The sequence below is a fragment of the Chenopodium album genome, chromosome 12 (genome assembly GCF_948465745.1).
Source record: "Chenopodium album chromosome 12, dcCheAlbu1.1, whole genome shotgun sequence".
Classification (NCBI taxonomy): Eukaryota; Viridiplantae; Streptophyta; class Magnoliopsida; order Caryophyllales; family Amaranthaceae; genus Chenopodium; species Chenopodium album.
The window spans coordinates 3,261,699-3,274,271 of NC_137845.1; the positions used below are offsets into that span (position 1 = coordinate 3,261,699).

Consider the following 12,573-nt stretch of genomic DNA (forward strand, 5'->3'; position numbering starts at 1 on the left):
GCTTTCATTATTTGTAAAAATGAGTATTATTTTTGGTGGGTGTTTTGAAATTTGTGTGTTTTTATTGCGTTTCTTGAATAGTCTATTGAATGATAGTGTTTTTGGATGGATTTTCATGGTGGGCTGGGGTGGGGTGGGGGATGTAGGATAATTGAATAAAAAGGTGTGAGTTTCGATGATTTTGTTTGTTTTGAGGGTTGTTCGATTGGTTTTGAGCTGACTATAATTGGATTATATGTGGGTTATGAATTTACGATTGATGAAATTTGTTGGAGCTCATCTTATTATATGATGACGATTATCCAATTAAACTTATACATTGCAAGGATTATATAAGATTAGTAGAACTCCAAGCCACAAATTTTGGATCAACTCAACTGGAGCACAACATTTTTACAACCGTTTCTAACAATAATATGCAAAGTAATATTTTAGAGACATGAGAGGGGGCCTCACAAACTCTTGTAGAAGGCTAGAAGCTGAAAGCTTGACTGGTTTTGAAGCTTAATCACCCGCGTTTTCCGGAATGTATAATTGTAATGCAGGAAAAAGAATTGGAGCTAGCAATACATAATCCATGTTCAATTTCTTGATTAGAAACTTTTTGTTTTGATCTTCAAATATTCCCATATATTGCATTTACTTCATCCTATACAAATGAACCTGCTCAAACTTGATAATAAATCAAGAATATGAACAAAGAATCAAATAATTATGGAACAAATCAAGTCAAAATATTTGCAGCTGAATATCTGGTGCAAAAAAAAAGCAAACAATCAAATCCTTAATTTATTTCCTTTCTTGCATCATTGGATTTAACAATTACTTTATAAGTATGAAAATCATGATTACCAAATTACAATCATTCACAATTCTCAATGGCCAAATTCATGGATTCTCCACTTCTCGTATTCGTCCTTGTACTTGGCCTGTTTGTCTTGGGTACATCATCTCTAATTGCTAATGGTGATCGGAAGGCAAGTTATGGCTCTGTATATTCTAAAACTATCTAGCTATGTCATATTAAATATATCATGCTATCGTACACTCAAGGTTTTTTTTGTTTCTTTTTTTAATAAAAAGCGAGCTTTTGTGGTGTAGGTTTATATTATATACATGGGGTCTACTTCAGAGGAATACTCTGTTACATCTGAGTACCACCTTGGTATCCTCCAACAAGTTTTAGAGGACAGGTAAGTGTCTATTAGCCTATGGCTGTGTCACATATTAACTTAGACCTTAGCATCACATATTTGCACCATTTGGTCCAGGTTGCCCCCAAAATGGACACATTATTATGTCCGGGCCACGCTTAATTCATTGTACTAGTATAATATGTACATTAGCTGATTTTATAGTGACAAACTTAATTTTTTATTTTTAATTTATTTTGACTTTGATTATGTTCCAAAGTACGGCAAAAGATTCATTGGTTAGAAGTTACCGGAAGAGTTTCAATGGTTTTGCAGCAAGGCTGACTGAGAAAGAAAGTGAAAAACTCAGGGGTGAGTATTCAGGACTTAAACATTATGATTGCCACGGAATGAATTAGTTAGGATCTGTAACGGTAATGAATTGTTTTTTTTTTTGTACAGGAACGAAGGAAGTGATATCTGTGTTTCCTAGTAGAACACTTGAACTTCAAACGACGAGGTCTTGGGATTTCTTGGGATTCCCTGAGACAGTGGTGCCTAAAAGTCCACGTTCTGAGAGTAATCTGATACTTGGTGTCATTGACTCCGGGATATGGCCTGAATCACTGAGTTTTAATGATGATGGCTTTGGCCCTCCACCGAAGAAATGGAAAGGTGTTTGTAAGGGCGGAAAAAATTTCACTTGTAACAAGTAAATAATCTTATCTATCATTTTCCTCTCTCAATTTCCAGTCTTAGTTTGCATGCAATTGTTATGTAAATATGCTGACATCTATGTGGCTATCTCTTTTAATTTGATTAAGTCCTTAATTAAAATATGATTTTCACTTATTGGGACTGCATTATATCAATCAAAACATTTTATCAGAATTATCACTAAAAACTAATTCTTCAAGTTGAGAGATTATTAGGGCCTCTATGCTAACTTGCTATGTTTTGCTTTTGTGAGTGCCTTGGGTTTCTACTAGTCTTAATTATTCTATGGTAAGCACTAATCCTGTTTAGATATTACATTATTCTTCTAGTCTTAAATCTTAATTAGTGTATAATAAGCACGACTTTGCTCAATAATCGATATGCTTATTGGATGAGCCTCTTTTATATTATAAAAAAAATTCAATCTTGCAGCAAGCTTATTGGAGCTAGGACTATTTTTGATTCTGCGAGGGATAAAGTTGGTCATGGAACCCATACTGCCTCAACAGCAGCTGGTAGGATCGTGGATCATGCAAGTTTTTATGGACTGGCAGAAGGGGCTGCTAGAGGAGCAGTACCATCTGCTAGGATAGCTGCATACAAAGTTTGTGAGGACTTGACATGTTCGGAAGCAGATATTCTTACTGCTTTTGATGAAGCCATTGCTGATGGGGTTGACGTAATTACAATTTCCATTGGAGGATCATATGCAACTGATATATATTCAGACAGTATTGCAATAGGTGCTTTTCACGCGATGCAGAAGGGAATACTGACAGTGCAGTCTGCTGGGAATGGGGGAAATGCGAGTGGTACTGTAGCTAGTGTTGCACCCTGGTTATTCAGTGTTGCAGCTAGTGATATGGATCGCCGAATCCGTGATAAAGTTGTCCTTGGGAATGGAAAAACTTTAATTGTAAGTTTTTTTTTTTTTTAATCATAGCAGATAAATTTTGAAGCTTTTACCAATTCAAATTTCTAACAAACACATGTAATAATACTTTTGGAATGGCTGAAATGTAGGGTAATTCTATCAACTCCTTTACACTGAAGGGAGACATGTTCCCTTTGGTATATGGGAAACAGGCGTCAAGTTCGTGTGAGGAGCTTGTGGCCGAGTAATTTTCTTTGCTTTCTTCGATTACGACTTTTGAAGTTCTGCACATCAGTAGAAGGACTATAATTTGTCTTAAATTGTCATTACTCTTCTTTTGTGCAGGATATGTACATCAACCTGCCTAGATGAAAAGTTAGTGAAGGGGAAGATAGTAGTTTGTGACAGTACAGATGGATCAGGAATTGGTGAAGGTTTGAGAGCTGGTGCCCTTGGGGTAGTGACACGATCTTTTGTTGAAGATTACTCTCGGATTTTACCTATGGCTGCAGTCGAGTTAAAAACCCCTGATTTTGAAGCACTAATATCCTATCTTAATTCCACAAAGTATGATATAAAAATTCTTTATCAGGTAGTACCGTAGTATACATTAATATAGTCAAGATTGCACTCACTAACATAGATTTTTGGCAGAGCTCCAAAGGCAAACATCCTAAAGAGTGAATCCTTGAATGACACTTCTGCTCCTGTTGTTTCATTTTCTTCTCGAGGGCCTAATGAAATTGCATCGGACATTCTCAAGGTTATCATCATTTGTTCTTCTTCGACTTATTCCTACAAGTCTCTCTCTTTTTTTTTTTTTTTTTTTGGGTGTCTTTAATATGTTAGTCACACTATGCTGCAGCCTGATATCACGGCACCAGGTGTAGAAGTTCTGGCTGCGTTTTCACCTGATGCTGAATTAACTCGTAATTATAATGATTCAAGATCAGTTAATTATTCTGTATTATCTGGAACATCCATGTCTTGTCCTCATGTAGCGGGTGCAGCTGTGTATGTGAAATCAATTCATCCTGATTGGTCTCCTTCAGCTATTAAATCTGCTTTGATGACTACAGGTATCTATAAGCATATCAAGGCTTTGTTACGCCTTGAGTCTTCTCTTCTTCTCTGTATCATATATCTACTAGACATAATCTTCTTGTTTCATTTGCAGCGCGTCCTATGAGTACTCTGAAGAACTCAGATGCTGAATTTGCTTATGGATCAGGGCATCTTAATCCTGTGGCAGCTACAAACCCCGGACTTGTTTATGAAGCAACTGAAGATGATTATATTCAATTTCTCTGCAAGTTAGGTTACACCCAAGATGAGATTACTCCAATATCGGGCAAGAAGAGTTTCTCCTGCCCGAAAAAGATTTTGTCACCAAAGGATGTTAACTATCCTACCATTTCTGCCGCGGTTGATGCTGATAAACCTTTTAATGTCAAGTTCTATAGAACAGTTACTAATGTTGGAGTTGCTAATACCACCTACACAGCAAAAGTCGAATCAGCAGAGAAAATAAAGGTCACAGTGAATCCGAGCTCTCTTTCATTCACATCATTGAATGAAAAGAAGTCCTTCAATGTGACTGTGGTTGGCAAGGGATTATCAAGTGGCTCTCATATTTCTGCATCACTGGTTTGGTCTGATGGAAATCATATTGTTAGGAGTCCTGTTGTATTATATAGTATATAGTCATTCTTCGTATCTCCTACATTGACCTATAGAGCGACTCAATGATACATCGAGAATATAGAACATGTACTCCCTATGATTGTAAGTGTTTGTCCCATTTTAATAAGAGCTGAGCAGATTATGCCCCATTCTAGCATTTAGACTAAAATTTTTTATTTTTTTTACTTGTTTTTTTTTAACATAACATATACGAATATGTGGTTATATTAATGGTCAAATTTATGCATGAATAAGTATTGCAATCAAATAGTTGCACTTTAACATCCCGGCTTTCTTATGTGAAACCAGTATGTAGTATGGTAGTTCAACCTAGTGGCTAGGTGGGATAGCGGGAGTAACTCAGAATGTGTATCGGTAATTTTCCCAAAGCACTTTGGCTCTGGTGATTCTTGCATTGACTACTTGAATTAATCAAATTTAGTACTTTCCTTGTTCCCGAAAAAAAAAAAAAAAAAAAAAAAAAACAGACAGACTTATGTATTGACCGAATGACGGTGAAAAGAACTTTCATGAATTTTTAAGATTTTCAAATATGACTCTAAGTCATTTGCTGCACGTCCAATGAGTACTCTTGTACGGCTATATGTATCATTTCTTGATTATTAAAAAAAAAAATTATGTGGCTATCAGAAATTTAGAATAATATAGCTTACCATTTAGCTTATATTATTGAAATTGTACAATTACTTTCGCATGTAGTCCTAATCAACTCATTTATACTCCGTATATGTCAATCAGTCACCAAATAATAAACAATATTGTAAAATAAGCAACAAATCACTATATTTATTTGGAAGTAATCAAGTCAGATATTTAGACCATACAATGTACTTTTTCCATTGACTATTAGAAACAACCAGATCAAAGACGATTTATTTCCATAATTTGTTGCTTTTATTGCATTATCATATCTAAAAACTTAATTGATTTTTTTCTTTTAGCATCTATAAAAGTGAGGATCAGTCATATCATCAAAATTAATAATTCACAAATAAAAATGGTCAAATTCATGTATTCTCAAATTCAGTTGTTCACCTTTGTACTTGGCCTTTTTGTTGCGGGAACATTGTCTCTTAAGGCTAATGATGATCGAAAGGCAAGTTACGACATTTTTGTCTTCGTTGTTATTGTTGTTGTTGTTGAATGATTTCATCAATTAAATTTTATTGTGCAGGTTTATATTGTATACATGGGTTCGATTTCGGAGGAATACGCTGTTACGTCCGAGTATCACATTAATATTCTCCAGCAAGTTTTAGAGGGCAGGTCAGTAGCTATAACTATGTAACGTTTTTGTTTTAGAGCTTATTATCGTAGACATAATTATGTTTTGTGATTTGTACGTATTTTTATATTAAAATTTGATTCTTTTGTTTATAATTCTCTAATTGTTTATGTCTCACGCTATACGAAATTACAAAGTATCGATTTTTTTTTCTTATGCCATATAATATACTCCGTACTAGTTTACATAATGATATGCCTTTTTTTTAATTTTATTTTGAACTCTACATTTCAAAGTACGGCAGATGAATCCTTGGTAAGAAGTTACAAGAGGAGTTTCAATGGTTTTGCAGCGAGGCTAACTGAGAAAGAGAGTAAAAATCTCAATAGTAAGAAATAATGTCATCAACATTATTACAATTAAAACTTATTATTTATGATCCATATATTGCTTGCAAATTAATTGGTTTTCTTTTTTTTTTTTTTTTTTTGGTAAGGTATGAAGGAAGTGGTCTCTGTGTTTCCTAGTAAAACACTCAAACTTCAAACAACGAGGTCATGGGATTTCTTGGGTTTAACTGAGGGTGATGTGGTTCCGAGAAATTTGACTAGCGAGAGTAACGTAATACTCGGTTCCTTTGACACCGGAATCTGGCCTGAATCACCGAGTTTTAGCGATGATGGTATCGGACCTCCCCCTAAGAAATGGAAAGGCGCTTGTAAGGGCGGAAAAAATTTCACTTGCAACAAGTACGTACATCTATTACTCTATTAGTGTACAAATTGTCAAGCTATAGTGTAATTGACATATTGTTTACACAAACTTGCATTATTTGGGTTGCTGCATATGTCTAATATATTTACTAGTCTTAATTAAAGTACCGCACGATTTTTCGAAGAAAGGGTTGCTTCCTTTAGTGTATGGTGTAGGTCCAAAAGAGTGTATAAAGGAATCCATACAGTAATCTTCAATTCCTTGCTTGGTTTCTTCGACTTTATTTGTACTGTATCTTTTTGTATAATCAATTTCGACGATGCAGGTATTGTGGGAAAGGTTGTCTAGATGATTCGGTAAAAGGAAAGATTGTAGTTTGTGATATTTCAGATGGAAGTGGGATCATTGAAGCTTACAAAGTTGGTGCGCTTGGGGTATTGTCACGCATAAACATTGATTTTTCTCAAATTTATCCTTTGCCTGCAATTGAGTTCGAAAGCAGTGAATTTCAAGCACTAAAATCCTACCTTAATTCCACTAAGTATGATACTCTGATCCATTCAATTTATTCATGTATAAATGTCATATACACTTCATGTTATGCATATATATTAAGTGATATACATTTTTATGTCAAATTATTCTTTTTTTTTTTGTAGAAATCCAAAGGCAAACATCCTCAAGAGTTTCTCTTTTAATGACACTTCTTCTCCTTATGTCATCGGGTTCTCTTCTCGAGGACCTAATCTTGCTGCATCGGATATACTTAAGGTAAACTTAATTGAAGCACAACTCTGCTTTTATTCCCTGCTTTTTCTCCCCTCTGATTCTTTTAAGAGTTTTACGCCTACTACATTGTTGCAGCCTGATATAACAGCGCCAGGAGTCGAAATTATAGCTGCATTTTCACCTTTGGCTTCTCTAACTGGAATTCCTGGAGATAAGAGATCAGTAAATTATACGATTATATCTGGTACATCCATGTCTTGTCTTCATGTCGCGGGTGCATCTGTTTATGTAAAATCTCTTCATCCAGATTGGTCTCCTTCCGCGATTAAATCTGCTTTGATGACTACAGGTAATTAAATTTTCAAGTAACGACGTACAATTTTCTTCCTAATCATTTTCACTTTTAAGAAATTAATTCAAACAGATTCACTAATATAATGTTCTTCATATACTTGCAGCACAACCTATTAGCCCTTCTAAGAACAAAGACGCCGAATTTGCCTATGGATCAGGGCATGTTGATCCTGTACAAGCTGCAAATCCCGGACTTGTTTATGAAACAGAACAAGATGAATATCTTACATTTTTCTGTAAGTTGGGTTATGATAAAGACCAAATTGCACTTATCACAGGTAACAGGAAATTCTCTTGCCCGAAAGAGAGTAACGAAACTTCGTTATTAGCAAAGGATGTTAACTATCCTTCCTTGTCTGTCATGGTTGAAATTGATATACCAATCAATATTAAGTTTAGTAGAACAGTCACTAATGTAGGAGTTGCTAATTCCACCTACACCGTAAAAGTCGAATCGCCTAAGGAAATTAAGGTCACAGTGAATCCTACTTCTCTTTCGTTTAAATCCTTGAATGAAAAGAAGTCGTATGAAGTGAGTGTTGTTGGCAAAGCATTAACGAAAAACTCCTCCATTATTTCAGCATCGTTGGTTTGGTCTGATGGACAACATAATGTTAGGAGTCCTCTTGTTGTATACTCTGATTTTTACCATGGAGTTGACTAATTAGTGTACTATATAGTGTATATTTCCAATAAAAAGGATAATGTAGGTTGAATATAATTAAAAGTAATAGTTTCCTTTCTCTTTACTCTCCCTAATCCTAACAACAATTTGTTTGCTCGACTAGCAAATGTTCCAAATGTCAATGCACAAGTTTGATTTAATCATCAATATCTATAATTATGTATATTACATATATTGTACATAATTGGGGTCACTTTTCCGTATACTCGTCCATTAATAATAAAAGAGTATTGAATAATCATCACACAATCCATGATTAAGTTCACCATGCATCACACACACACACATATAAATATATATATATATATATATATATATATATATATACATACATAATACATACATACATACAAATATTGTTCATATATGAACATACTCAATTTGTTGTTATTAAATAAATAAATTTAATCATAATACACCCTAGATCGAAGCTAGAAGGCTAAGAATTCTCGAAAACACTAGATAATTACATAATTAAGCTACAAGTAGAAAACTAAATGAATGAAATAAAGAATTTATTCTCTACTATCACTTAGACACTTACATATCAAAATTTAAAGAGATCAATTAGTTAAACAATTCTAGGTCTTCGGAACCCTCTTGACTTGGCCCAAAAATCATGTACCCGAGTGCATGGCCCACAATTACTACAATAAAAACACCAACATTGAAAGACATAGCAGCTAACATTAAAAGGTATGCGAGTCCCATACGTAGGGCATGTACTAGGGTACGTAAGAGCTGGTCCGAAGTAACATCTTTGTCGCCCGGTTTCGCAAGGGTGGTTCCGGCTAGCCACTCGACGAGGATGGCTAGGAGAAAGACGATAACCAAAGCTAATACGTACATGCCGGTATGGGTTCCAGGCCAACCTGAAAACAAGATCTCCCCATCTTTACCCCAATAGAAGGTCATGTGCATCATCATGTTGTTATGATCATGCATTTTATTATGTTCATGCATCCCATTGTGTTCATGCATGTTCTTGTTGTTATATGTGAATATGGCCTTTCAATACTTGGTTGGTTATTTGATATTGGTGATAATGATGATGATGACAATGCGATAATGATGGAGGTATGTCGTAGACTTAATCATCTACTCCATCATACCAATTGTCATGGGCCGGCGTCAAATTTTACCAACTATACTTCAATAATCTATCGATGTTTTTCGATCGTTAAATCAATGTTGATATAGTTTAATTTTTATATATATTATATGATGATCCCTCGCACTTTTAGTTAAATTGGTAAACCTGAATATAGGAGCTCTAAATTTAATTAGATTTACTTAAAAAGGGGAGGAGAGGTGCGATTGTGATACAAAACCTCTTGACCAGGCCAATATATATATATACATATATATATATATATATATATATATATATATATATATATATATATATATATATATATATATATATATATATATATATACATATATATATATATATATATAATTTTTGAAAAAATGTTCTAATATATATTTGTCTAATTCAAAAGTACTTGGTAGGGTCGTAAAAATATATATATGAATGCAAGTGGTTTAAAATTTTAAATACAAAGCATAAGGAACTAATTGACAAAGTTTAATTTGACCTCAAAAGTAATATTAGCAATAATAATTTAAATTCATATGCTAGATATGTATCAATAGTACCTAGATGTTACCAAAGGTTGTTATATACACCCGGGTATACAGTGTACCCTAGTTTGTTTTTTTTTTTTTTTTTGAATGATTAAAGAATGGTTATAGATCATTTAATTATCAAATGAGCAAAAGATATCCTTAGCCCTTAGGTGCATCATCCACTTAAGTGAATATAAAAGAATAAAAATGACGAGAAAAATTTTCAAAATATTACATGTATACGAAAAAACCAGCCACGCAAAATGAGAAACATAGCACTTAACATAAATTAATTAGCAATAATATTTAAATTCAACTAATGAATCAAGCTCAAAGTGAGCTAGAAGCTAGACCAAGGGTTCTTAATTTTGTTTGATCACAAATCAACATGATCAATGGGGGAAAACCGAATCCTCGGAACCCTTATTATTATTTCTTGACCCAAAAACCATGTACCCAAGTGCATGACCAACAATGACAACTATGAAAACACCAACATTAAAAGACATAACAGCCAACATAAGGAGGTAGGCGAGTCCCATACGTAGGGCATGCACTAGGGTTCGTAGGATGCATGAACCAAACCCTTCACCACTTGGTTTCACAAGGCGGGAGCCAGCAAGCCACTCGACAAGGAGGGCGAGGAGGAAGACTAGAACCAAGGCGATGATGTACAAGCCGGTGCTAGTCCCAGGCCACCCTGAGAAGAGGATTTGGCCATTCTTACCCCAATAGAAGGTCATGTGCATCATCATCGTGTTATGGTCATTCATGTTCATGTTGTTATTATGCCCCATCGACGGTGAAGATGATGATGATGGCGGAGGTGGGCTCATCATCATGCCATGATCATGGTCCATAATAATCTATTTAGATTAATCAATAATGTAATTAAGACTTAATAAGAGTTTAGCTTAAGAAGGTGTTTTTTTTTAAGAGGTAAGGTAGATATATGAAGAATGGTACGTCCACGAAGTCAATTAGTAGTACTACTTATACACAAAGTATTGATAGTACACAATTTGAATTTCTTCTAGGGTAACGAATTGTACTACACAATTAATGGATTATCGAATTTTTTAATACTTTTATAGCAAATTTGGTTGTAATAACTGAAATCTAATTCTAAATCTAATATATTATCAAAAATTAGTTATTAAACAAATATACTTTGAAGTAGCTAACTTATTTAATAATTACTTAACAAAGTCAATCCAAAAAAAGGCACTTTTCATGCCTGAATTATAAGATAAATTATGTTAAAGAAAATAGATCAAAGTGGACTTTGAGTTTGATGATATATTTTTCTTCGATTATATTACTCCAAACTCTACTATCTTATAGATTTTGAATTTTTGATCAATCGTAAGATTATGGGGTGCAATTTTAAAATAAAATAAAAATCAATTAGTTAATGAGTATTATAAATTTGTAAAAGAGTTTCAGAAGGTGGGCGTGCCGGAGTGGTCATCGGGCATAACTAGAAATCATGTGGGCTTTGCCCGCGCATGTTCGAATCCTGCCGCTCACGATGTAATTTTATTTTAAGCCTTTTATGAGTTTGTTGGGCTTCACTTGATCCTAGCTTTGGGCCTTAGTCAAGCCCACAACAAATTGGACCAGGCCCAATAACAATTGTTAGGACCATCAAGCTAAATTAGATTTTTTTTTTTTTTTTTTTTTTTTTTTTTTTTTTTTTTTTTTTTTTTTTTTGTTGTTGTTGTTGCGTGTAAATAGATTAGATTTGATCCTAAGCTAAGTACGAGTATCTCCTTTAAGACCAATTCGTCCGTGTTTAGAGGCCCAACAATATGTTTTATTCTCTATCACTTCGAAGGAGGGGTGGATGTGATTTGATACCATGTTAAAAGACCAACTCAACCAAAAGTTTAAATCAATGGTTGAGGTCCACGAATATGTTTTATATATTATCATGCACTTATCATGTAATGTTATTTCTTTGAGGTAATCTAAAGAAGAAAAAATATGGTCAATCAATATTGAAAACAAAATGTGGCATATGCTAATATGCATATCCCTAGATCAAAGGATTATGAGAATCATATCAATTTCTTCAACCATACCAATTTCTTCTGGCCTTTTCTATTTTGATTCTCTTCCTTTTCTCACGTGGGCTACTATATTTGATCTCGAACCAAGTATCATATAAGTTTTAGAAAAGGAAAATTGATGGAAGAATAGTGATTGACATAATGACACTTGATAAGAGTAGGTTACGATAATTTTAGCAATATAAATACCTTTTACTTTACTGTTAGTCAATTTTATCGGCATAATATTAAAATTTTTACTTTTAATGAAGCAATTGGTCAAGAGTAAATTTTTTGTTTCCCTTTTATAATAAAATTTCGTGAATTTAAACACCTTTTATTTGGATATGAATGGATTAGCTATAAAATGAATCTTTATTAACTCAATTGGCCATCTCACCATGAAAAAAAAAAAGAGATACCTTGCTTCCAAAGTAGTATGAAGAATGGACCTACAAACAAATGATTAAATTTGAAAGATACCATCCAATTCAAGATAAAATCTGACTATAGAAGTTTTGAATAGGGGACCAAAAATGTTGACTATATCTTGTAATATATTAGTATATCTTTAGAAAGATCGATAATAAAGAAAGAATGTAATCCACTCAAAAAAGAAGAATATTACAAAACTGTAGATGCTATATGTCTCTACTCATGCAATAAGGTGGCCAAATTCTTTTGTTAAGAGTTAAGCTAAAAGCTTCCTTTACACACACATTCTTTGACGAATATTGGATCTTTATATTAGTTGC

The 12,573-nt window shown here is 33.8% G+C and overlaps 2 protein-coding genes, 1 non-coding gene and 1 pseudogene across 3 annotated transcripts; 3 read left to right on the forward strand and 1 right to left on the reverse strand.

The window, feature by feature from the left end:
* The first annotated feature begins 1,107 nt into the window (after positions 1 to 1,107).
* Positions 1,108 to 4,428, forward strand: LOC145572792 (subtilisin-like protease SBT4.3). The gene is made up of 9 exons (XM_081631756.1): positions 1,108 to 1,193; positions 1,414 to 1,505; positions 1,596 to 1,845; positions 2,283 to 2,766; positions 2,874 to 2,968; positions 3,070 to 3,291; positions 3,379 to 3,487; positions 3,590 to 3,803; positions 3,902 to 4,428. The coding sequence occupies exons 1-9, from the start codon at positions 1,117 to 1,119 to the stop codon at positions 4,426 to 4,428; spliced, it is 2,070 nt and encodes a 689-aa protein (XP_081487882.1). The 5' UTR covers positions 1,108 to 1,116.
* A 997-nt stretch (positions 4,429 to 5,425) lies between these two features.
* LOC145572793 (subtilisin-like protease SBT4.3) lies at positions 5,426 to 8,114 on the forward strand. The gene is made up of 6 exons (XM_081631757.1): positions 5,426 to 5,524; positions 5,603 to 5,694; positions 6,693 to 6,908; positions 7,027 to 7,138; positions 7,232 to 7,445; positions 7,555 to 8,114. The coding sequence occupies exons 1-6, from the start codon at positions 5,426 to 5,428 to the stop codon at positions 8,112 to 8,114; spliced, it is 1,293 nt and encodes a 430-aa protein (XP_081487883.1).
* Positions 8,115 to 10,159: 2,045 nt separating this feature from the next.
* LOC145572794 (copper transporter 6 pseudogene) lies at positions 10,160 to 10,627 on the reverse strand (annotated as a pseudogene).
* A 589-nt stretch (positions 10,628 to 11,216) lies between these two features.
* On the forward strand, positions 11,217 to 11,298 carry TRNAS-AGA (transfer RNA serine (anticodon AGA)). Its single transcript has one exon. It is a non-coding gene; the product is annotated as a tRNA-Ser (tRNA).
* Positions 11,299 to 12,573: the final 1,275 nt, after the last annotated feature.

Coding starts and splice junctions, on each gene's coding strand:
- LOC145572792 (XM_081631756.1), top strand. CDS start 1,117: ATGGGGTCTACTTCAGAGGAATACTCTGTTACATCTGAGTACCACCTT. Junction 2,767..2,873: donor GGAATGGAAAAACTTTAATT/GTAAGTTTTTTT, acceptor GCTGAAATGTAG/GGTAATTCTATCAACTCCTT. Junction 3,804..3,901: donor ATCTGCTTTGATGACTACAG/GTATCTATAAGC, acceptor TTTCATTTGCAG/CGCGTCCTATGAGTACTCTG.
- LOC145572793 (XM_081631757.1), top strand. CDS start 5,426: ATGGTCAAATTCATGTATTCTCAAATTCAGTTGTTCACCTTTGTACTT. Junction 6,909..7,026: donor TCCTACCTTAATTCCACTAA/GTATGATACTCT, acceptor TTTTTTTTGTAG/AAATCCAAAGGCAAACATCC. Junction 7,446..7,554: donor ATCTGCTTTGATGACTACAG/GTAATTAAATTT, acceptor ATATACTTGCAG/CACAACCTATTAGCCCTTCT.